This window comes from Lonchura striata, chromosome 1A (assembly GCF_050655825.1).
Source record: "Lonchura striata isolate lonStrDom1 chromosome 1A, ASM5065582v1, whole genome shotgun sequence".
NCBI classification, from domain to species: domain Eukaryota; kingdom Metazoa; phylum Chordata; class Aves; order Passeriformes; family Estrildidae; genus Lonchura; species Lonchura striata.
The window spans coordinates 50483907-50510623 of NC_140741.1; the positions used below are offsets into that span (position 1 = coordinate 50483907).

General features: G+C 36.4%; 1 protein-coding gene across 2 annotated transcripts in view; it reads left to right on the forward strand.

Moving 5' to 3' along the window:
* ZDHHC17 (zDHHC palmitoyltransferase 17) overlaps window positions 1–26717 on the forward strand; it is an 88203-nt gene that overhangs the window by 40034 nt on the left and 21452 nt on the right. For both annotated transcript variants that reach the window (XM_085568741.1, XM_021528137.3), the window contains exons 3-9: window positions 7699–7821; window positions 11055–11132; window positions 12491–12635; window positions 18562–18626; window positions 19935–20097; window positions 24705–24830; window positions 26065–26207. In XM_085568741.1, the coding sequence (XP_085424867.1) occupies window positions 7699–7821; window positions 11055–11132; window positions 12491–12635; window positions 18562–18626; window positions 19935–20097; window positions 24705–24830; window positions 26065–26207 (843 nt within the window). The remainder of the gene's footprint in view (window positions 1–7698; window positions 7822–11054; window positions 11133–12490; window positions 12636–18561; window positions 18627–19934; window positions 20098–24704; window positions 24831–26064; window positions 26208–26717) is intronic.

A 26717-nucleotide genomic window follows, 5' to 3' on the forward strand; every position in this document is an offset into this window, starting at 1 on the left:
TAGGGTATTTTTAGAAATTGAAATATTGACACAATATTAAACTAGCTGCTTCTTGTAAAAGTACGGAAGCATTAAGTGGTTTTACAAGTTACCTACTTCTATTCTTGTATGCTCATTGTATGTTTGAAAGCCTAAAATATCTTGTTCCTCTTAACCCTCAGATTCAGGCTGATTTGTGCTTTCAGCTGAGTTGTTGCACTTCTTTTCTGGTCTCCTCGTACAAGAACCAACAGCTCTGAGTTGACATCTCACCACAAGGACTGCAGTTATAATTGCAGGGAAGGGGGTCTGTCAACATGATCAAGTTGTGGTATTTAGTCACTTCCCTGACTTGAAGGAGAATTCACAGAATCACAGAATAAATGAGGTTGGAAAATATCTTTGAATTCAAGTCCAACCTGTGACCTGACATTACCTTATCAGCTAAACCATGGCATGGAGTGCCTCATCAAGTCTTTTTTAAACACGTCTAGGTGACTCAACCACCTCCCTGTGCAGCCCATTCCATTGCTGAAGCACTCTTTCTGTGAAGGATTTTTTTCCAATAAGTAGCCTAAACTTCCCCTGGTGCAGCTTGAGGCTGTGTCCTGTCAGGTACACCTTTATTTAAGCATTTACTAGGTTCTGAGGGCCGTGTTATAAAAGATGTGTGTCATAAAGGGAAATATCTCCAAAATTTCAGGTAGAAAATAAACCCACCAAATATCATAAGACTTTGAGTAAAATAAATAATGCTGCTGCTATATTAAATCAGTGTTCTTGAAAAGACACACTTTTCCTACTAAAATGGTGTAGCTATAGAAACATAACCTATCACATCCATGTAGAAAAACAGGTGATCTTACTGTCTATCTTTTGTCCTCAATTACTAATATTCACCGAGATTAAAGTATCTACTGATTTTTCCTTCCTTTTTAGTTCAGTGCTAATGTAAGAAAGATGCCACAACTTTTTTTTTAAAGGGGCCACTTATTAGCCTCCTAGAATTATTCTCCCAAGCAGGTCAGTAAGTTCAAGCAAGGTGTAGCAGTAGGAATTACTTTCAGTCTTTTGGTTTGGGAGGGTTTTTTGCCCAAGTCCAGTTTCTCCTGGAAAAAAAAATTTAGTTATATTATTGTTCCAACATAAATGAAAATTGAGAGCATTGTTCCTTAAATCTTAAAGATGATGGTGAGAAAATGGGATGAAAGCATGTAAAACTCATCTATATTTCATATACGCTGTTTGAGTTTAGAAATCTATTTTGACATATTTTTATTGACACTAAATTACTAAAAGTTAGTAAAATATTGTGCTCAATTTTGCTTCTCAGCAAGGAAAAACAAGAGCCTGCAAACTCCTTATTCTTCCATAAGTATTTGTATGTTGCTTCATATGTTACTGAACTTTTTCAGTACTTTATCATCTTAATCTGTAGATTGGACACAAATTAACATGCTCATACCATATTAGCTACAAATATAATAACTTCTTATAATCACATTAAGATTTCATATAGAAAGTAGTGGTTAGGCTCATTGAAAAGAATTTATTGGTTTTTGTATTCTTTTATCCATTATGCTTCTCATAAATTCTCATAAAGACCTGGGGTCCTAGGCATATTTTGTATCAAAAATAGTCAGCCTCTGGTTTTTATTTTGCAGAAACTTTTGCTGGAGTAAAAATCATAGTGTTAGGTTTTAGTACCTGTTCATACAAAGGACACTTTTCACTGACTTTGTTGTAAACATGTTCAAGAGCATCTAGATAGCTTTAAAAGTTAAACTGTCTAGGCCTTTCATTTTGCAGATGTTAGAATGTGTGTATAATTTTTTGCCATCTTATATTTGGTTATAGCAAAATTATTTGGTTCATAGAAGGTCTCCACTATGTTTCTGAAAGCAGAAGCAGACCACTTATCTGTATTTGAAAAACTATTTTTAGAGGAATAGTAAAAAAATCATCCATGCTTGCCTTTGGTTTTATTCCACTGTTATAGTCAGTTCTCACTGGAGCTCCAGGGACAGAATGGAATCTTGGTAAAAAAACAAAAAACAAAAACAACCCCAAAAACCGTCACAAGTGATTTAAAAGTGAAACAATAGTGATATGTTGAGTACATTTATTTCTATGGTCTGGCATCAGTAGTCATCTGTCATCCAAGGCAGCAGTCATAATTGCAATATGATGTCTTGGGAAGGGTCCTGTGTTAATTTGACCAAGTTGCTGCCTTTCTTTTGTTTTAAATCTCTTAAGCTGAGAAATTGAGAAGTAGTAAAGATCTCATGTAGAGAAGCATGTGGTGGGATGTCACTAGGAAAACAAAATCTGAGACATTAATCTTCACTTTATGTTCTTCTGCTCAGAGTGAATAGACACTTTCAGCTTGTAGGGAGTTCTATCAAATTCCAGCTTTGTTGAAGGTAGGTTAAATGACCTTTATGAACATGGGTATTAAACATTAATGGTATTAATAAGTGCTTTTGTGACATCTGGAAGATTGATTCCTTGTGCTCAAGTGTTACAATTTCATTATCACAAGATTAACTTCTCTGTTAAGTTTTATTCAATGGGATCATTCATAATGAAGTTGTACAGATTGTGAAATAGTGCAGTATAAAATATGAATTATGTTGGACCTTACCAAGAAAAAAAAATATTTAGATACATGCTTTTTTCATTACTAGTTCTCATCAGTCATAGGGTAACTGATTTTAAAAAAGGTATATATGGAATAATTAAAATTGGTAAGAGTTGGCCAAAGGAACTGTCTGTTTTCAGCTTGTCACAGGAGTGGACAGACTGTGACACAGGTACATATCCAATATTCCTGGTTATTTGTGCCCATGGGGTTGATTTTATTGCTGAAAGTGAAATGTACCCGACTTTCATGTGGAAGGGTGAGACTTTTTTAACCACATTAGTAATATGGCCACAACTGTCTAGATGATTTAGGGCTTTGGAACTGTAATTAAGATTTAATTTCTTTTGTCTTTCAACACTACTGTTAATGGTCTATTAAGTAGCTCTTGAGTTAAACATTTTCTGTTGAAAACAAAACTGTCTTACTGCTAAGGCAAAAACGTTGAGAATGTGTTAAAGGCTTTGTTAGTGTTTACCACCATTTTTCATGGGAATGAGATTTCCAAAGAGGAAAAAAGATCGTTTTTCTGTTAATTGCAGTTTCCAGTTCAAACAGCTTTGATTTGAGGTTACAATGATAGCAACGTGAGGGGAGTGAGCTCCTGGTTTACCTACTCTTTGTTGGCATGGTGATGGGCTCACTGTAGAGAGATTCCTTCCTATTATTCTGGCCAAATCTAATGTTAATCGTGCTGCAAAGCTGGCAGTGTCTATTTTCAAGAGTCTGTGTATTTGTAGACAAAAGAATAGAATAGAGATTACATATTGAAAATGCAGAAGGCAGTAGGATATTGTTTTTCAAGGTATTAAGGTCTGAATATCTGTAACCTGCAATAACAAATAAAATGTTTCAGGTTAATTACTGAAACAGCTTAGAGACTGTGGTAGCAAAATGAGCTTGCACAATGGTATTTTTGTCCTGGACTAATCCCATTTATTTCAGAACAAGGCAAACTGAATAATATGCTTTAATTATGCTCCATATTGATGTTTACAGCATCACCATCTAGAATTCACTCAGATGCGGAATGTTTATTAGATTAATATATCAGTCTCCTGTGAGGATTTCAGTCTTAACTCTACATTACCCTTGAAAGGCATAGAGCCCTTTATAACAACATTACAAGCATGATTATGCTGAGTGTCTGAAATAGGTGACTTTGTCATTTTCTAACCTAACAGTGCATCATGAACCTTTGGAGAAGGCAAGGTCAAGTCAGCTGCAGCAAATTGATGGAACAAGACAGTAGGTTGTATGTGAGAGAAGAAAGCTGCACTTCTGGGAGGGATATGAAGAAACCATAACTGCAGCAGATTCAGTGTTTTATTTAATTGTAGAGAGCCTGGTGTTTCCAGGAAGAGTAGCAAATTGTTGTACATTGTTAATGTTTTTTCCAGGCAGATTTTGTCTGTCAAGATCCTTAAGTCCTCTTCTGACAATAAACTGAAGAGTCATAAAATTATACCTTTTGTACTGCATCTTCAGTAAACAGTTATGTTTGTGTTTAAAATACTAAATGTAAATTGCTAGAAATGGACAGACTGAAGGTGACTTCGGTTAAAAAAATTCTGTATACCTCATTCTCAGTGTCACTTTTGGAAAGAGCTTTGTTTTCCTGTAAAGGCTGTTCTGGTGTATTGCAGAATGTCACATTCTGTATTGTGGCAAAGTAGTACCATGTACTGTGACTTGTAGATTGCCTTCTAGTGGGAAGAATGGGAAGTCTATGATGCTAAACCCAAAAGAATGAATCCATTCCTACTATTCCTTCTGGTATCTTAAGCCATGCCAACAGTCTCTGCCCAGGGCCTCACCCACAGCGTATGGGTGAATTCTAGAAGGAGGTACTTGTAAACATCAGTAGAGCATAATTGGAGCATTCTATGGGAACTGGTAATGGCATTCAGCATCAACAGGCTGCAGGGTCACTTGTGACAGCTTTCCTTAGTTTTCATACATCTTAAGCCAAGTCCTTCATAAAGAAGCATCCCATATTCTTTAAGACTGGAGTTTTGCTTTTAATTAAATAACCTGACAAATAACCTCTCCAATCTCTTCCCCACAAAAACCCCTGAAGAATAATCACCCCTCTTCCCCCTTCCCCTAAGACTGTCTGGGGGCTTGTTGGTTATTCTATCTTGGCAGCATGGCCTAAAAAAACTTTAGTAGCAATCAAAACTTACTTTCAAGGAGATTCATGTTGTGTGGTGTAGTCAACTTGATAGGACGCTCATCTTAAAGCGTATATGCAGTTTGCTGTAGCTGGCCAATAGTGCTGTAGTGGTTTAACTGCTGTGCAGCTGAACCTTGCACAGCTGCTTTCTTGCTTCCCTCTGCTGGGATGGAGAAATTGACCAAAAGGGTAAAGATAAACAAAGCTTAATCCATAAAGTAAAAGCTGCACACCTCACACCAAGCAAAGCAAAAAGATGAATTAATTTGCTCCTTCCCATGGGCAGGTGAGTGTTCAGCCATATCCATGTAATGGTTACTTTGGTGGGTGAGCACCTTCTCTCCAGATGTCCCTCCTTTGTCCCTCAGCTTTTATTGCTGAGCACACTGCTGCGCACACTAGATATCTCTTTGATCAGTTGGCATCAGCTCTTCCTGCTGTGTCCCTATCCAACTTCTTGTGCACCCCCAGCCTGCTCACTGGCAGGGCAGCATGAGGAACAGCAAAGGTCTTGACCCTGTGTAAGCACTGCTCAGCAATAGCTTAAATACTGGTGTGTTAATCAACACTGTTTTGCTCACAAATACTAAACATAATCTCATAGGAAACATTTGGAAGAAGAGTAACTTAATCCCACCCAAAACAGGGAAAATTCAAATCCATGGCATGAAAGCTTTAGATGATTGCCTCTTGCCTTTTATAGGAAGTTAAAATTATTGTATCCTTGTGTTCTTTGTATTTTTCCGATAACTTAGAATATTTTATTTTAAAAATTCCTACTTGTTGTTTTATATTGCTTACTTAAGCAGGATGAGAGCCAGCTAAACTTGGCCTTAGGCAATACATCTTTTTAAGCAGGTGACTGTTAAAACTGATAGCAGGGCTTAGGTGAATTATTTCTTACATAATGGTTTCAGTTTGTAGTTTAAGTGAAGGCAGCAGGCTATCTCCAGCAGGAAAGAGTGTCATAACAGCTGACTGGGGTAGAACAGCTTGTCAACAAATGATTGCATTCTGTATGAATCACTTTCCAGGCTGCCTTCAGACACTATAATATGGCAGTGTGATACTGTACTGTAGGAGGATCAGAATTTGCTGTCCTGGTTTCAGAAGTCCTTCTTTCCCATCTCTTCTCCTTTCTCCTGACTCCTTGTTCTTGCCTGACCTGCCTTTTGTAGTCCTAATCTATTTCAGTGGCCCTTCCAACTGACATGAGAAGTCAGGAATGGTATGTATGTGTTAAGCCATTTGTACAGGCCCGCATCAGGCCACACTGCTGATCTAAACTAGGATTTGGTAGATGGTGTGCTTCAAGGCTGGATTGGTTTAACACCTTACCAGTTTTCCTAGCAGTTACATTTGTCTGAGTATGTGTATCTTTTCTAGCTGGTTGCACATTTTTAAGTCATCATAACCCAAACATCTTCTTTCCACCTGCCTCAGCATATTAAAAAATAAACTTTGTTGTCAGAATTGTTCATGGCTGCTGCTTTTTTACTTAGTCTGGAGGACCACATTTTATCAGTGCGTTGCCAGTTGGTATATACTGCATGCAATAGTCTTTGTTCTGATCTCTTGTAATTTGTGAGAATATAATAAGCATAATGTTTGAGAAGATAATAAGCATTTTCCAGCATTTTTCATAGTTTCTAATGCAGATTTCATAAGAAATTGAAAGTGGGCTGTTACATCTAGTACTTTTTTAATAGTGTCCAACTAATTTCTGTGCTTCAAATCTGTGATTGGCTTAGAAAGCGTTCCTGAGTTTTGATGGCTTGAGTCATCTGATCACTCATTATGGGAGCACCATCCAGATTGAGGTTCCATTCAAATACATGAAAGAAAAAGTAAGAATGGTAACTACCCTAGGAAGAAGATCTCTGCGTCAGTTATACAAGCTGATCAACTGGCACAGAAGAGCCTTTTCTAAGGCTGTGTCTTCTTCAGAAAGTAAAACATAGAAGCAGCATATGAAAAACTTAAGTCCCAACTTTGAGAGCATGTTAAAATCCTGTTTTAGCAGAAGTCAGATATCGCAAGAGACTGACCTTGATTTTAAGGCATTTCCACATTCTCCTCATTGAGACATGAGCAATCCCTATGGGATGCACAGATTTTTGAAATGTAATCTTTACTTGCTTTTCTGCATTACATTTTTGACACTAAAAATAGGTGATAAAATAGTGTAAACATCAAGGCAAAAATTATTTAATGCTGGAGTTACTTCTACATTGAATGCCTAAATGATGTTTATACTTCCTGATTTGTTTCAGCTTTCAGATATGTGCAGAATTTTTTTTTCAAAAGGCAGTACATCACATTTATTAGTTCTCTTTAATAGAAGAATAAATTTAATATTAATGTACAGAATTTTAAAGTGCCCTAAAAAAGAAAGTTAAACTAATTTGTATCAGAAATATTGCTATTTGTTGTCTTGAGAAGAAAAATAGGAAGTATTTCAGCTGCTTGTGTTTATAATTGGCTTGATGATCTTATCTTCTGAATTTTAGGAAGATACTGTCAAATCAGCTGACTAAGTTTTATTTGCTCTTCAAGAACTGGAAAGGAAAGAGAACCAATGTGGGAAAAGCAAATGTAGTGGAGTCCCTGGGAAGTGAACTGTTACTTAAATTTAGTATACTACTGGTAGATACTGCGTTTCTCTGTAGTACAGTTTTCTGTAGACAAAAATTTTGTGTAATACCTTGATTTGATTAGTGTCATTTTTGCCAGTGGAAGCTTATTGTTGCAGGACATTTGTAATCATATAGAAAAAGACGGTTAAGTTTCTTCTTCATTCCTCTTCTGTTGAAGTTTTATATTGTGACCAAAAGTATGGTGTTTGCTGAATGCACTTTAATCTAAGGTAAGCATTTTGACAAACCTTATTTTATTCTTCAAGGTACGGAATATATGAGCGATGTAGGGAGTTGGTGGAAGCTGGTTATGATGTTCGACAACCAGACAAGGAAAACGTAACGCTTCTCCACTGGGCTGCAATCAACAACAGGATAGACCTGGTGAAGTATGTATTACACTTGAAGTTACACTTTAAGTTTAAAATTAATTATGTCCTTAGAAATGTTGATTTCTGTTTTTAAGACAACTGAATGTCTTTAATGTATCTAATTTGTCCTTTTTTCCTTGACAGTATGTCAAAGCTCTTGTCCATTAATGCATCTCTACCACTGTGACAAACAGCTATGCATTTTCTTCCCGCTGTTTACTAGCGTGCATGTAACTACTACTGTGTCTAACTGCATTTAAAATTCCCTTCTCTTGATGCAGCTCTTGCACTTTAGATTCCTCTGTCTTTAGAGGATCTTTATTTATTTTTTTTGTATCACTCACCTTGTTGTGTGTGCTCTCTCTCTCTCTTTTATTAAGGCACTAGTTAATCTTATTTCCTCAGAATTAAACTATAGTGTTTTTTCTTTTTGTTCAAGTCTGTCAAATCTTTCCTGAAGTGTTCTCAATTTCCCCATTATGTGCAGTGGATAATTTCATTAAATATGTTGGCTATTAATCTTGGTACTACAGAGATAAAGTTGTCTACTCTTGTGATACTAGATCTCAGTGTCTTGCTTAGTGGGTGTTGACTATGTAAGTTCTTTCCAGTGAAGTAGCTTAGCAGCTTGTCTGTCAGGAGTGCAGGCATGGAATTAGACTTCTCTTATTTTTAGTATTTCTTCATCCCATCTATTTTGAGATTTGAGATTCAGTGTACATAGTGGTGAAACTCATTGATAAGGAAAACTACAGAACCTTTTCATATTTCTGTTCAATCAGTGATTAAGTGTCTACAACACCGTTCTGTTTTCATCATGACCCTGATATATTGGTATCTATTCAACTCAGCTTTGTAAAAACGCAAAAAAATGGCCTCATGTCTCTACAGTTACTTACTTCCTACAGTATTTCCCCATCCCCTATGTTGAGCTTTCTCCAAACAACTTTACCTTCTTCTAATAACAGTGACTGCATGCACTTTGATTCCTCAAGCACTGAATGAAAGCTGAAGTAGCTTTCAAATGCCTGCCAAAGACTTAGTGATCCTAATGCGGAGCTCAGTGGAAGTATTTTCTTCTTAAGGCAACTTCTTATGAGATCTGCTTGCTTTGAGTAGAAGTAGTTTGCTTAAATAGAACTTGCATGCCTGGCATCTTCTACTGGAAGCTTAGATGACTCACTGAGAGTGGGATTGCCCAGTTCTTTCTTTCTTCAGGGACCTTCTCACCTAGCACAAGTTTCCTCCTGCAAGATCTGCTCAGTCTGGTTTTGCAGAAAAATCTTACCATTTTTGTATACTGAAACTAAAATGCAGTCATAAGTCTCAACCAAGTCTCAAAACACACTTAAAGAAACATAAAATTTTATTCCAATGCACCATCTGGCAGGAGGTTGTTGTCTTGTCTTTTCCCAGTAGTCAAACTGCAAGTTCTTCCTTCTAAATAAAACCTACTAACCAGTAAGCAGTTCTGCTGTCAGTAGAATCTGAATGTATTCTGCATTTCTGCAAGGACCAGTGTTTGAATGAAGACAATCTGTTTAGTGTTCACCTCCCCTTGAGTGGCTGTCACATCAGAGAGATGAATCCAAGCTTTGACTGTGAATTTCTCTGTGCTTTTTATCTAGACAAGATTTCCTTTGGAGCTCCTTCCCAAGGGGGAATAAATAGCTCTTCAGTTAGTAGCTGATATTTCACTGTAACAAAATTAGTTTGTTTCTTTACCATATAATGTGCTTTGTGTTTTCACCTAGGTGGGACAAAGACTTTCATAAAATCTCTGGTTTTTCTCATGGAGAAATAAAAAAAGAACTTCTGCAGAAAAATGTCGAAGTTTTGTTCTTTTAGTGTTGGAGACCAGTGGAGTGGACTGTCCTGCATCAGTCAGAGCAGATCTTGCTTGTCTTTCACACTGTTTTGTTTTACTTCGGCAAATCTGTTGAAGTACTCCATTGTGTCTGATGGCTCTAAAGCAACTGTATAAGAACTTCTTCTTTGGATGCATTTAGTCTGGCATGCATTTTTCAGTTTCTGTTCCTAAAGGTTCCTAAAAATGCTGTTTTTGCAATTTCATTCTCTGAATCAATAAGAACTCTAGAAAATGAAGGTAATTACTTAAAAGTAATGTTTTTCAAGTTTTTCTCTTTGTTGCCCTTGTTCTTGCCATGTCTTGAAACACTTAGGAGAGTTTCAGATGGCAGAAATTCAATGCTGAGGATTTGAAGGACAGCTCATGTGGGTGGGAGAGCAGTGTTCATATGTACTTGAGAGGTATTTTCAAAGTGAAAATCTGTAGGCACAAGTACTTGAAATGTTCAAACACAAATCTATAGCTAGGCATAGACAAAGGTTAGACAGTGGTGAATGAAAAACTAGAAGCCTTCCGGGAAGGCCTGTATTTGGAAACAATAATTTCTTTATAAAGCATGCATTTTCTTTTACAAAGGAAAAGTAATATTGCTAGTTTAGTGCCTCAGATAAAACAGCAATGACAACAGTTCACAGAAACATTACAAATGACTATGAATATGAATTGCTGCAGTTAAAAATAGATAGCTTCTTTTTTTCTTAGAGATAGCTCATCTTTTTGTAAATGTTCTGGAGGGAAAGATAATGTCTATCCCATAATTTAGAAATAGTTTTTAAATACTCAGATGATTTTTGTCCTTTGATTGATAACAATTGAAAAGTATGTAAAAATCTGAGTCCCTCACTAAATGTGTAACTTAAGTGTGATCTCTGGGATCAATGACTTCAGCGGGGTTATATTCCATTGATGATATAAGCTACAAGTCTAATGGCATATAATTTTACTATTTAGCCAAAATTCTCTAAAATTATAGTCTTCTAGCACCATAATCTTTTACCAGTAATTCAGAATTATATTTAATGCAACAGCCCCATAATATTTAAGAATAGTTTATTAAATATTTCTGTGGTAGCACAGTTTGTCCTACTGTACATACTGTATATTGTATATAGCAATTGTTCTGCTTTACCTTAGAATAAAATTAGAAAATAGCATAATGTTTAAAACATTGTAGGAGGCATCTCTAGTCTCCCAACCCATGTCAGAAATGCAAGAAAAGTGAAAGTATATGTATGACCTCTAAAAAGGAAGGTTATATGAAGGCAAGAAAAGGTTCGGTCCTCTGATCTCTAGCTGTTTTGCATAACATCAAAAATGCTCACCTATGTCCTTTCTATTTAATCAAAACAATCAATAATGTTTACTATTTCTGTTATTCCAGGTACTATATATCAAAAGGTGCTATTGTTGATCAGCTTGGAGGAGATTTAAATTCTACCCCACTTCACTGGGCAACAAGGTAGGAAAAAATCTGAAATTTTCTTCTCTTTTTTTTTTTTTTTGTTTAACATGGACTACTGATGGTTTTATAGAATTGTTGTGTTTTATGGAAATATTTTGTACTAGAAGTAATTCAGCCTTTGATAACAGGGCTCACTGTGAATATGGTATGTTTGAACTAAAAGAGCTTTCAGCATGTGTTTTGTTTGTTTGGTTTTGTTTTTTTTTGATATAGGAGAGGATGGCTGCTACAATAGGAAAACAAGTGAAGTATAGGCAACTTACCTTACTCTTACTTCTGAGATCATATTTTTGTCAAGTCATCTGAAGTTCAGTAGAACTTTTGCAGATGGGATGTAGGATGATTTGGTGTGCCATTGTCCTTGCAGTCTTCTATTGCATATGTGGATTTTTTCAAAGATGAACTTAAAATCAGGGTTCTTTTGTAGAAGATGATCAGAGAATGATAAATTGATGGAAAAATTGAAGACAGCCTTCAAGCAGTACCTGCTTTTTAAGACAACCACCTAGAAATAGGTGGGAAAGAAACTGTGTCCATATTAATATTTTTAACTGTAGATGGCAAAAGGAGACTTGGAAAATTAGCTTATAGAAGATTTAATGTATCAAAATAATCTGTTTGCTAAAGGTGAGGGCTTGCTTGTTAGCCTCTATTAAATATTTTAGCTTCTATATTTATTTTTGTAACAGAACACAGTCTGTGATTCTGTGTTAATAGCACAAAATCTTGACTAAATTTCCTGGTGTTTGTTCATACCTGTAATCAGTTCTGTGGAGCATTGTCCGAAGCAGCTTCTGCAAAATTGGAAAGGCCTTTTGCTCATGTCAGAAACAGTGTACTGACACTTAGCCACTGTGTCTAAAAGAAGGATATGCCTATGCTCATTATGCCAAAAATATGCATAAGCTTTTAAGATAGTGTGGAGGAATTGTAGACCTTCAATTTTCTTTTTTTCCCTACTTTTGTTTTACGACAGTTTTTAATCCCTCCAAAAAGTGAGAGTTATCTAGTCAGTTTGACATCTCTTAAAATGGCAGGTTTCATATGTGTTTTGTAACAAGTCACAGTAGACTAGATTTCTCAATCATTACTTGGTTTTTTTGTTGACTGTCCTTTTTGCTTGCAGTACAGTTAAGCAAATTGCGTGTGATGAGTGCACTATATGCACAGAACGTCTCATATTTGGAGAATCAGATCACAGCAGCTGCTGTTTTTAAAGTACGAGTTAGTGTGGGAGTTCTGATAGTGTAATTAACTGCTAAACATACTTGTTGTATTTCATTATTCAAATTTTAATAGGTTTCCTGCATATAGTTATTCAGTTGTTTGTTTTTTTTGTGTTTTGTTACATTTAGACAGGGTCACTTATCCATGGTTGTACAGCTGATGAAATATGGGGCAGATCCGTCACTAATTGATGGAGAAGGATGTAGCTGTATTCATTTGGCTGCCCAGTTTGGACATACTTCGATTGTTGCTTACCTGATTGCAAAAGGACAGGTAAATTTTAAGTAATACCATATTTAAATAGATTCTAGTAAATTTTAGAGTAGAAACACAGTTGAGACTTATACCTGTCATTAAGGAGATGCAAAATATTTGCTTGAATAAATATAAAAATAATTCCATGACCTATTTTGTAGGCTACAGTATTAGTGTGCCACCTATTAAATTACTTTCCTGCAACAGTCATCTGAGTACTTTGGCTTTAATTCACACATGCCTAATGTAGTATATGGAAATTCTGATTCTTTATTTCTAATGAATTTACTCTTTAAATGTAGCTATGACAATGGTAGCAAGTGTTGCAGAATTCTTCAATGAAAATGAAACAACCCAAACCTTTTTGCTAGTGCCATATATTACTGCTAGATCTGTAAAGTGTGTATATAATGTGTATTCATTACTGTTCCTGTTACATCTCATCTGTTCTGTCTGCTCAAAAACTTGATAACTTGATTATGTTTTTGCTACGTGCCCTGCACTGTAATTTGTAGATTTAGTGATCCATAGGCTGTGTAAACCATATGGAAAAGTCAAAACGCTCCTCCTGTATTGACAGTCCTACTAATGCTGTTCACACTTCTGTATTCTGCTTATTCTTTCAAATACCAAGTGAGATATGATCCAGTGAGTCATGTAGCACATGAAATCAATAAGTGTGGTCTGTGTAAAATAAATACTTAATTTGCTGCAGAAAATTACTTATACCTGTACATGTGAAAAACCCCAAGCTATTGCTCCAGGCAGTATTTGGTTTGTATCCGTCTGGTAAAACTTAGTGTATGATAAAGAGTAAGCTAGGCAAAAGAAGAGTCTGATCCTATTCTGTATAACTGCTGTTTTGTAAGAAATAATGATTGGAAAGGAGTGTGTTTTTTTGAGGATCAAATTTTGTAATTTCTTCTCAAATTATGTATAATTGTATGTGGGTTTTATGTTACCAGAAAAATCTTGCTGGTATTAAACAAGTATTGAACTTGTTTAAAGCATAGCATTAATAAAGTACTAATAGCCCTTAAAGTATTCTACTGTGAATATGAAGTATCTCTGTGTTTGTCTTCATGTTTGTATACAGATTTGTCCTGTTTATTTGAATATATAATGCTTCAATTAAAAAAAAGCTGTATGTCTTTACATGAGTATATACATAAAGACATGAAATTTACCTTAAAATTTAAAACTTGTTAGTTTGAAAACAGCTTTTCTTCTCATTAGCTTTTAAAACATTGATTTTTAGTAAATCCCTCAAATATTTTCAAGTATGATTTTGGTATTCTTTCTGTGATGTAAATTTAAATTAATTTTAGCAGCAATTTTCACAGCGCTTTAAAAAGTTCAACTTTAAAAATTATGTATTGATTTGTGTGTTTAAAATCTGGTAATATCAATAGCATTGTAATAACTATCCCTAAAATTATTGTTCTCTAGCTATATTACATTCAACTACAGAAGCTACATAGTTTATCTAGAATCTATGGAAGGTACATTACTCAATTTTTAAATTTTCTTTCAGTTAGTACTGGGGTCATTAATTTCTTCGCTTTATTTCTTTCCCCACCTTCTTTGTGATGCTGAAATTTGGATTTGGAAACTTGAACTGCTTTTGCTTCTTCTGTGGGCTTACCCTGTGTACTGCTACTTGTTTTCTGCTTTTCTTTACAGGGACCCCAGGTTCCCTTATATCCAAAGAGTAGGCTAGCCCTTGTTCTGAACCTAATTCTTGTACCTGTGTGGCAAATGACAGCTAAATAAATGTCAAAATGAGGGTCACTGTAGGCCGCTGTGTTGTTCTGATCCTGATGCCTTTGTGGATAAGTGTGATCAAAGAAAATCCAAATTCCATACTGGAATAGAGGACTGATAGGTAGATTAAGAAATTGCTCTTAGTTGCTACCTTGTCCGTTTTTGAGACAGAACTGGAACCCACCTTCAGTGTTGCTGTTTCACTTTCTTCTGGGCTGCAGCAGCCAATGGTAAAATTTGCAATCTGAGGCTCGAGTTCAGCCCTTCAATTTCTGGAGTGTGGTGAAGGAGAGGAACCCTTGGTCAGATGCACTCTGGCTTTGATAGGAAGTGAACCCATTTTCATGCCAGCACATACTACTCAGCCAAGAGGCAGCAGTGGCTGATAGATGTTGCTTTTTGTTTAGTCATGCTTCTTACTGAATTCTGAAACACTGATACCTGGCTGTATCAGGATTTGAACATGTTTGTGTCAGTTGGTTGCTTGTGTCAAAATCAAGCCTAGTACAAGTACACGATATAAATATAATGAGAGATCAAGTAACAGAATCTGTAGCACAGGTCAAGTTCAGGTAAGATCTTTATTTAAAAAATTGTGAGAAAGAAAAACTGAAAAAGAGCTTGAAGGCACTTAATGTGCAATGTACAATTTGACTGCTTGATATTGTACTTGGGCTACTAAAAATGCCAGAGGCATATCAGGAGCTTGCATGCACAACATTCACCAGGAATAAGTTAAGATACCGATATGGTATACAAATGGTTGAATAGTGTGTTCTCCTCCTGTGCATGTGTGAGGTAACTAAATCACAGATAATAAGTGACTGTAAATTTGCTCATAGGGTAAAATTATGTAAGAAATATTCTACTTCTGAAATTATAGTTTAACTATTTCATACTCATAGTTCAACTATCACTTTTATAGTTTTAACTAGCAGCACTTACTCATCATTTTTTTTATTTTCAGAGTTGCAGTTTTGTATGTTAACCAATGTCTTGAGCTATGTAGGGTCACCTGAGCTATGGCTTAGAAGTAGGTGGCATCTAGGTTGAGAGATCAGCATGGTACCAGCAGCCGTGGTTACTTGGGTACTGTGATCCATGAGCAGTGCTCCTAAGCATTGTCACCTCAGTTCCCACTGGGGCTTCTTCTCTCTGCCAAACTCAGGCAAATGTTAAGACACTGAACCAAGTATTTTATTTCCTAGACCAACTCAGAGCCCGTTACTTAGAGAATTGTAAGTCCAGTTGTATTCTTCCTTATGATTCAAGACTGATTGTGTTTGATGGACTATGGCATTCAGAACAGAGCTTTTGTTTGAAGGAATGGAGTAGGTTTAGTTCTGTGTGTTGTCTTCTTTGTTGGTCTTTGCTCTGTTCTATGGGACTCTTACAAAATCTCTGCTTTAATGGCAATCTTACAAAATCTCTGCTTCTAGTGGGTAACTAGCACATTTTTTCTAAATTAAGAAATGTTGTCAGACTTACATCAGCCTTACTGATAAATCTTATTTACTATATGCTTTTAAAGCCTTTTTTCCTTTCCCTGGGCAACAGTTCATGTGAAGGAGATCTTTTCCCTATGGAGAATAGGATTCTGAGCAAGGATGTTATGGGTCTTTTCTATGAAGGTCTGTGTTTTGTAAAATAAGCAGTAATGGTTCTAAAGAGGATCAAACTCCACATTCCTTTCTGTGTGATTTAATGTAATTCTAAGTGGGATCTCTTGATATTTTCTATGCTTGTTTTATCACAATACTGGTTTGACCATTGCTTGTTAAATGTCCTGATAAGCCTAATGCTTACCTAATGCTGTTCTGCTCTCTAGCTGCTCTTCAGAATCCTTCGTTGTCAACTCTTGCTTTCAGAAAGTAGTATTAAGCAGCAGAAGAGTTGCTGCAACTCCTTTTCATGCAAGAAAGCTCTTTCTCCCTGGTATTTTTGCCACACTAAAAGCTTTTTGCACAATCTTGTATTAGTGTCCTAGAATTAAATCTGGTTATCTTTGTATGTGAGCTGTGCTTTAGAAACAAGAGGATATTTTGCCCGTTGTAGTACACCGAATTCATACTTCTGAACCATGTGCAGAGGGCAGCATTATGTGCAACTTTTGATAATTTCATCACTTATTGTTTGAATGGTTCTTGCAGTGCTTGCACCATGCACAGGCACACTCCTCCATGAGGTCATGACACTGATCTGTCACTGAGAGTTAAACAAGAAAGTAATGCTAAAGTGCCTGTTGGAACACCACAGAATGGAAGAACAGTTTCTTAATATGAACCAGCTGCTGAAGGTTTACTTTTTTGTCTCAGCCCTCTCTTTGGCAAAAAGCAGGAGCAGAGCTTCCTTTCTAAAATGTCTCACTCAATCTGTAGTTACAGTAATGATCTGGAGAAATAATAAGGAATTTTTGATGAGAGGTTTGTTAGAGCACATGTCTGCTATCCACATCTACATCATTGTTTTTATATCTGTACAACAGTGTGCAAGTGAATCTTAGCTGCTTTGCCTCTCGTTACAGTTCCTTTGCAAAGGGATCTGCTTCAGCCAGTGTAGTAGCTTAATATGAGTAGTAGCTGTAGCCTGCCTAGGTTACTTATGTGTAGGAAATACTTTGGAGCTGATGGGTTTGAGTGTCATCTGGTGTGCAAAATGTAGTTTGGATTTGTCAGGTAGAATCATTGAAGAAACTGTTCTACTTACATCCAGATATGTTGCCACTGTCACAAAGAGGCTCTTTTCTATACAAAATCTAAAGATGAAAGAGTGATTGTTCATATTGCAGTAATTTGTACAATCCTCCAAATACATTGTTCACACAGTGTGAGCTCTGAATCAGTCACACTTCTCAGGGATGAATGAATTTGAGATTGGGCTGTGGTTCTAACTTGCTTCATGATTTCAGCCATGGGGGGTTAAAGGCAATGCCAGCAGTTGTATAGTCCTGGTAGGCTCAGAATGATCTAACTTATACAGGTACTGTGGGCAAACAGAGTTAGATCCTGATCTCAAACCACGTAACCCTTCTGACCAAACAGTACAAGCAAGTAAATCAAGTAACTGTTCTTCTCCTCTATCAACTGTGATTTTTAAATATGCTTTTTTAAAAAAATTAAGCAACAGAGTAAAAACTCAAATACAAAGTAATCTGCAGGCTAGAGGTGTTTTAAAAGTAATTATTTGGAGGAGCTAAGTTGGATTTTCTGGGAAACAGCTGCCTGGGCCAGGCTAGCAGCAGCATGAGTTAGGGATTGCAGAGTGCTGGGCATTTTGTAGACTCCTGGAGGAGAGGAGGTTCTGGGGATGACAGAAAGCAACATCAGTCACTTTCTGGGTTTTCGTCAGGAATTTCTCTAGCAGAAGACTTCATTGAAATGCTTTCCAATCTAATTTTCCTAGTAAGAACCGAGAGAAGTGGTATAGGAAATGTTGCCAAAGCTCTGTTACTTCTAAGGAAATCTCTTCATGTCCTGCATTACGTTAACTTGGACTGATTTTGTTAGTGCTGGTCTGTGAAATCTGCCCAAATGTGTTTGAGAGTCTAATCTGCCTTGAAGTATTTAGGAATTACCAATTTCCCTAGGCAGGAGAGGAAAGAGATTATAGATCACTTTGATTTCTGAGGAGGTTGTTTTTAATAATGGCTTTTTTTCAATCTTAAAATTCTCTGGCATCCATTAACTGGATATCCAGATACATAAATACCTTTGGATCTCAGTGAATTAAAGAAAAATTGCTTTGCAAGTGGAAAAGTAGGTGTAAAGGGTGATTATTAGGATGTAGTGTTCAGACAGTGGTACTTACAGTAATTTATTAAGTATATTTTCAAATATTGCTACAGTATCTTAATTTTCTGCTTTTTAATGTCTGTTTTTTAATAATACACTACCTATATGTATCTTTAGTGTTGAAGATTAATAGTAAGTTAGAAATTACTGGTCTTACACAGCATGACTGTTTCATAGTTTCCAAAATAGATTGGAACAGTTCTTTTTTGGCAATGGTGGCGTTAATGTTTGTTTTCATTTTTAAAATACTGTTTGAGTGCTAAAAGCTTGCCAGTTTTTCTTCCAATTCAGATGATTAGTCTTAGAACACTGTTTCTCATTGGAAACATTGCATCTGCTGGATCTTGAGGATGCTTACTTACCTCACCAACTTTTTTTTCTTTTTTTAGGATGTAGATATGATGGATCAAAATGGAATGACACCTTTAATGTGGGCAGCTTACAGAACACATAGGTAATACATGCAGTTTTGACTTTATCTTAGTGTTAACCAAGTGGCATATAGTAGTGACTGGTTTGGGAGTTTTTTGGAAGTTTTTTTCTTGTTCTTTATACAGTTGCCATTTTATCTTTCTTCATTTATGGTTATTGTGAATTCATCCCACTTGGTAGCTCAGTCCCACACAGCCACTTCTTCACTGCTGTCAAGTGGGATGAGAAGGAGAATGAGGAGGGTAAAAATGAGAAAACTCATGTGTTGCAATAAAGACAGTTGAATAGATAAAGCAAAATAAGGAATTCATTTCTTGCTTCCCATCAGTAGGCAGAAGTTCAGTCGTTTCCAGGTCAGCAGGGCTCTGTCACCTGTAACAGTTACTTGGCAAGGCAGATGCTGTAACTCTGAATGTCCTCTGCTTCCTACTTCTCTTCCCCAGCTTTTATTGCTGAACGTGCTGCCATGCAATATTGGATATCTGTTTGGTCAGTTGATATCAGTTGTCCCTGCTGTGTCCCCATCCAACTTCTTGTGCACCCCCAGCCTGCTCACTGGCAGGGCAGCATGGAGAACAGCAAAGACCTTGACCCTGTGTAGGCACTGCTCAGCAATAGCTAAAATATCCCTGTGTCATCAATACTGCTTGGGTCACAAATCCAAAACGCAGCACCATAGGAGCTACTGTGGAGTAGATTTACTTCATTTCAGCCAATAACTTTCAAATCAGTACAATGAGTTTTTTCAAGAGAGAGGGTACTATGAAGAAGTGCTTACTAATCCTTCCTGTGGTAATGATTGGAAAAAATTGATGAAAAATAACACTTCTCCAAAGAACAAATGTTTGAATTAGATTCCTGTTTGGAAGGGCCTATCTCTCTATCTATTGTTGGGAGGAACACAAATTAGCTCTTACCAATAGTTGCCATGGCCAACATTCACCTCCTATTTTAGTTTCATCTTCTGGATTGTGAGGTGGAAACATAACATGTTTTGAACTTTCATTGTTTAAGTATGTAATCATGTGCATATTTTTACAAATCTGTCAGTAGTGTTAAATTTTGGTAAACACAAAACTAGGGTTGTAGAACAAATGTTTTTTGATATCTCAGAATGAGCTGTCTTAGGGAGGTCCTTTAAAGTCAACAGAATGATGGTTGGTTTTGGTGGGAAGAGATTTTGAGTCATTCATAATTGGCAGCAAAAAATGTCAGTTTGCTATTATATAGTGTACCTGATCAATGATCTTCATAGAAATTGAATGCACCAAAAATAAGTTGGGATGTATTTGAGTTCATCTGTAGATCTAACAAGAATTTTCTTTTCTAGTGTGGATCCAACACGATTACTACTTACATTTAACGTTTCGGTTAATCTGGGAGACAAGTACCACAAAAACACAGCATTGCACTGGGCTGTGCTAGCAGGAAATACTACAGTTATTAGTCTTCTGTTAGAAGCTGGAGCTAATGTTGATGCTCAAAATATTAAGGTAAATGTTTTATCTGGCTTTATTGTAAGTGGTTTGAGGCAGAAGTAACAGACTATGATAAATCTCAAGAATAGGTTATTGTTGTGGGTATAGTGGGATATGAAGACGGAGCAAAGCAATGCCACTAATGTCTCATTTGGCAATTTTTTTCTTAACAGTGATGCATAACCAATAGATTTGCACCATAAAAGATACTCAAGTAAATTCTTTAGCAGTTATTTTGTGTAAATGTAGGGGAGTGGGATGTGCAATTAGACTGCATGTGTGAAGACTAGTGTATTTGGATGCAAAACTGGAAACCTGATCGAATATCTTCTAGTGAAATTCTGGGATGAGTTGTTGAGTGGGATGAGTCTGTTGGAGTGAGATGTGAGACATCTCAGTCCTGTCCAGGAAGCTAACAAATGCTCTAATCCGTCTCCCAGTGACAGTAAGCAAATTGGAGGCCTGAAAATACCAGTAGAAGCAAAATAAGCAAATGGGCTCTTTTTTCGCATGTGAACTTGCCTGATTACCAGAATTTCTTAGCAATGAATCTAGATTCTGTACTAGCAGAGCCCATCTTCAGCATATGTTAGACTAGCAAAACAGCTCTTAGAATTTCTGCCATAGACTTGGAGCTTCTCCAGCCTTGGAAGGTGTGCCTTTGGAATGTGGTTTTGTCCATTACTTCCAGATACTCTGTATATCAAATTAGATGCATTTTGCTACTCAAGCTGTTTCATCTGTGGTGTCAGAGAAGAATTCACTTTTAGAAAAAGAATTCTTTACTTAGTTTCTCTTCAAATATTTGTATTTTCCACTAACGAGTGTTACAGGCAGAGTGGTTATGCTTGAAAACACAGCTGTAACTTAATTAATTTGTCCTTTCGCCATTTTTCCTACTGATAAGATGACCAGGGCCTATTTTGCTTGGCCACAAGTGATAGAAATATATACATATATATATATATATATATATATATATATATATACATATATATGTGTGTGTGTGTGTGTATGTGTATCTATAAAGTACACATCAGTTATCTTGGAGAGCATGCCTTTTTAAGGGAGCAGCCAAATTTTGCTGGCAGCTTTTTAGGTCCTACATCCACTTCAGAATATCAGAAATGTTCATACTCATGAATGAAAATTCATTACAGGGAGTCACCTTTATACATGTTTAAAACAAATAATCTAGCCTCTTACATGGACTGAAGTGAAGATATATTAATTATTCCTGGTCTGTAAGGTCAGTTGTGTGTATGAGTTATGATTCTAGTCTCACTTCTTATGCTGAAAAGCTATTTTCCTATGCCACTTATGGTAAAAAATTGAGGTATTTTTGTGGGGAAAAAAATCAGTATGTCATACCTTACTTGTCTTGACAGACTGGTTAGTGTGACAAGAGTTCTAAAGTCATTACCATACCTACATTTTTGGATTCCTATGAAATCTGTAAGAAAAATTTCTGTGTTTGCCTATATGGAAAAGTATATGCTAACCTGAAGTAGTTCATGGTCTTGCCTTCTTTATTGACAGACAGCAGCAGTCAGTAGAAAAATAGGTTTCTGAACCTGCTGGATCATGATATCTTTCCAGTCATGCCAGAAGACATGTGTCTGGTTTCACTGACCACTGCCTATCTCCTGCAGTGAAGTCTAGGCTTCTTGAATGCCTTCCCAGGTTTTTAGGATCTTCAGAGGATCAAAATCATTTGAGAAATGGCAGTTTTGCCATCCAGCCAGTGACTTTATAACAGATGCTGATTTAAGTGGTAGTAAATATATAGGAAATAAAAAAATTTGGTTTACTCTTAAAGGCCAGTAGAAACTCAGTTTGGTGCCCTTCCTTTGACTGTTCAACAAAAGTTTTCTATGAGCCAAAAATTAATTGTTTGGCTCATGCTTCCTTACAAATAAAAGGAATTGAGAGAAGCTTCTTTCTCATGCAGTTAGTTCCAGATTTCTGCAGCACCATCCAGTGAAGTCCTTTTCTCAGATAGCCCATGGAATTGACCAAGAATGGTGGCAAGACAGCTGATATTACAGATATGTATTGGCTGAAAGCTGTTAATCTTCTTCAAATGATGACGTGACTGAAATACTAGATGCAAACTTTGACTTTATTGTTATCATCTCCAGTCAGTCAGTGTTAGAAAGGCATGTGCTGCTGGCTGCCTAGGCTTGGAACAAATTGGGACCAGTTATCTCAGTAAGGTGTTCTTTGCTGTGCATGACAGTTTTTGAAGTATTTGAACAATAGCCCACCTATTCTAGAGCAGAGCTTGATACAAGCACTGAGTCAGTCCTGTTTTGTTATTTACCCTCTTTTTATTATGCTGTACGAGAAATTAGTATTTTCTTTTGGTAGTAAGATACTTCTTTCATTTTTGAGAACTAGATTAATGTTAGAGTTGGAAGCTGCATTTCAGTAATCAGAGTAAAGTGGGTTTTTTTGTTTGGTTGATTTTTTTTTTCTTAAGGAGATTTTCTTGCCACACCAGTAGATAGATTGGGCAGACAAAGACAGATTTCCCAGGGAGCTGGGTTATCACTGAGACTTGGGGAAAACTTGTAACTTTTATTTAAGTATGAGAAGAAACTCCTTTTTTTAGTAGAGAGATACAGAGACCTAAAAGAGCTCTTATGGTCTAAGAAAAATTTTTATTTTTTTAATATATGAGTGAGTAATTTATTGAACTTTAAATGTAGATTCTTGATTATACAGTGTATATTAGGCTTGTCCATGGAAGTCTACATGTACAGTTCCCTATCATAATGACTCTTCAGATTATTTTTTCTGTCTAAATACTTCAAATATATATTATTGAAGCTGATAATCTTAGTGTGTTACTAGATTAGGTTCCCCAATAATTTTTTTTTTTTCATTTTTAAGGAATTCAGCCATCAACTACTCCTGTAAAGACAGGGAAAATATTAAAATGGCCAGATGATGAGAAGCATAGTCAAAGATTTCTTTAAAGCTCCCTCAATTTTTTTATCTAGGTAGTTCCTAGGTGTCTCATGGCCCTCTAGTGGAAGGGATGCTCAGCTGGACCCCAAGACAACTTCAGGATTTACTTGGGAGCTCAACTCCCAGAGGGGATTGTTTGTCCACAGGTAATCTTTACAGTCTGGAATATAAGGTGATACTAAAACACAGCATCTCTGGCGTTTCCCAGATATTAGCAATTCAAGGTGCTATTAAACCTGTGATGAAACAGGCACCAATAGTTTGATTTCAGGCATTTCTGTTGAGAATGGAGTTAATTTAATCTGTTTTTTAAACATCTGGCTAAATAACTTTGAAGCCAAGTTAAGTCAGAAGGTTATTCTTTTTTAACTGATTTTGCTAGTTAACTTCTCACACAGAAGGTGTGAAAGGTCTTGTTAAATAGCAAAAAGCTTCACCTCTTAATTAATATTCTATGCTATTTACTCTCTTAAAGATTTGGAGCAAGGTTTCAAAGGCAGAGCTGACAGTTAAGTACTCAGTTCCCGTTGTCTTTCTATGGGATATAGGTGCCTAACTATAGTTTTTAATCTTTGAAATCACTTCTGTCTATAGTTATTATTGCCCTTTCTGGGTAGTTTCAGTTTCTAGTACCTGTCTCACTTTTTTTTTAGGAGGGGGCCGAGCGATGGAGGATTCAGCCATTTTTCAAGCCTCCATGAATGATTTGTTTAGGAGGGGAGTTAACTCCAGTAGAAGAGAGGAAGAGTCAAATGCAAAACTGAAGCTGGAGGTACCTGCAGTTGGTTGTCTCTTGCCTCCTCTATAATTTTAGACCAAGTTAATAACTTTTTCATTTAGCTCTCTTCCTAAGTGTTTAAAAAGCACTAAAACCAAATCAGTTTGGTAGGCACCTTTGGTCCCTGTATCTTTCACTCTGTTTCTCTTTTGCTTCATTTGTTAGTCCTTTGTGAAATTACAGAAATAAAAGCATGAACCTTTGCTGGCTTAGCACCCAAAATACATGAAACACAAGCTCAGAGTAAAAGCTCAGAACTTGAAATAAGTTGGACATGAGCACTCAGTTTATTCTTTCATGTTTTCTTCCTAGGACTTCCATAATGGAAATGAACCTAAGAACATTAGGCTTGTGGGGAAAAAAAAAAATCCAAGAAGCATTCCATAATACTAGTAACATCAGTCTGCCAAAAGGCAGAGAATTAACTAAGAAGTTAGGCTTTAGACTTGGGAGAGTTTCCATGATCCAGTGGGTCACAAGTTCTTATTCTTTGCTTGATTTCTGCTGCCTGTCAATAGCTGAGGGGGAAGCACAGTCCTTCATATACAGACTATGTAGAATGTGTGTAGAACAGTGGAACATAGATTGTTCTCTGCTAAAGACAACAATTATTACTGTCAGGACATACATCTTGTCAGAATCATACATTTAATATGCGACTTGTGCACACTTGTATAGTTATGAGAGAGTGAAAAACCAAAAGGAATGAATGATGTTTGGTGTCAAGTAAGCCTCAGAGCAAAAGGTATGCCATAATGTAGCTAAACTGTTTTAAAATATATTAATTTTAACAGTCAATCTCCTGTTTCAAAAGTGCTCCAATTGCATTTTATTTTAAATTGGATATTTCCCACATTTATACTCTTGACAGGGAGAATCACCACTTGATCTTGCAAAACAAAGGAAGAATGTTTGGATGATCAATCATCTACAAGAAGCAAGACAGGCAAAGGGGTATGATAGTCCATCCTTTCTGAGAAAACTGAAAGCAGATAAGGTAAGTAGTAGCATAACACTTGTGTAAATCAGTCTTAGGGCTGCTCTTGGTTTGGGGACCTGTGTGTTTGTGTAAAAGAAGTTCAGGACTGTGGTTTCCCCACATTCCAGCTTTAAGGAAAGTATTCTTATTTATTTATGACTAAAGTGATTGCAAAAGGAAAAAAGGTGCTTTATTTAGGGAAGAAGGAAATAAAACCCTAAGCTTCCATACTCTTAGTTTTTGTGCTAACTAAAATAAAGTGTTAGGAGAGTATTATGTGGACACTCCAAAACTGACTCTCAGGTAGCTGAGGAAGGAAGCATTTTGGGTATCGTGAACTCTGATCTCCTCTCTAGTTATGTATTGTTAATTGTTATTGTGTTGAATGAAAGAAGCAGTCAGTCTTAGCAGTATAAAGTAATACGTGACTCTCTAATGTGGAGGCCTTTTGCTTCTGAGAGTATTGTTTAATACTGCAGACAGGAAGAGGCCATAAGTGAGGGTGTAAGGGCTAAGATACTGCTCTAACATGAAGAACTGCCCTCCTACCTATTGTTTGATAATTTAAAAAGAGTTAATGTTTTCTTCTTAGTATCTCTCAACACTCAGGCAGAGTGTTGTGCTGGATATTATGTGTTGCTACCACTTAATTTTTTGAAATAAAGATACATTGCATCAAGATCATCAAAGTACTGCTACAGTCTGGGGTTTAACCCTGTGGTACTTGAACAATGCTGTGGTTATTGACCTGAAGTGGTTTGTACATTTAACTTTTAGTGTAATGAAATTATTTGAAATAATTTAATTATTTGGAAAGAATTCAGTGCTCTCATCAGGAGCTGTAGCCACACAGTGTAAGACAAAAAAGGTCCTATTTTTATTCATAGATGCTTCAGTATGACATAACTGCAGTTACAGGAGTTATAAAAATTTACTGACATTGTCATATGCTGTGTGGCAGTTCATACACTTATGGGTTTGTTGAAAAGAGCTAATGTTACTTTGATTTTGGATTAGCAGCAAAGTCTTTAGAAGACTAAAACAAAGTTATTGATTTGTAATATAATTTTAGGAAGGTTTCTTTTCCTTGCAAATTAATTGGACCTGTGTAAAGACAAGAAATGAGAAAAATTGTGAAGATTTATCCCCCACTGTCAAGCTTCCTGAAAATTTAAGTTTTCGTGACTGTCCTGTTTATTATACAATCTGTTCCTGAAAACAGAGTTACTTACTGGTGTTTGTTTCTATATAGGAATTCCGTCAGAAGGTGATGCTGGGAACTCCTTTCCTAGTTATTTGGCTGGTTGGATTTATAGCAGACCTAGACATTGATTCTTGGCTCATTAAAGGGCTGATGTATGGTGGCGTTTGGGCTATGGTACAGTTTCTTTCAAAGTAAGTGTTTTACTGAGACACCGTCTGTTTAGTGTGCATGCAAGAAGTATTTTGCTGGCTTCTTTATTGGATAGATAACCTTAAATTTCCATTTTCCATTTGGAATTGGTCTTTATTTTTGCAAAAGACCTTGTGCAGCTATAGCTCCTGTAATGCTCTAATGTCTTGTGAAACCTGGAATTATCTTGGGTTAATACTGCTGAGCTAACAGAAGCTAACAGCAGAACAGAAATTCAGTCATTATCCAGAGGAGGGTGCTGAATGTCTGTCTACAAAGAGTTACCAGCATGCATATTGCAGAAAGCAGGCAATGGAAAAGTTACTATAAAGTAATAATGACAATGTGCAAGTGTACTATTAAAACTGTTTTATTTCAATAATTTAAATGCACAAAGGCATCTAAAGAGATTTGTAGAGTGAAATTAAGTCAGAATCAGATTTTGAAGCTTTTGTTGTTGTGGAAATAAGTGACTAAAGAAAACGGCTGCTTTCTAATAGTGTTTTTTGTAC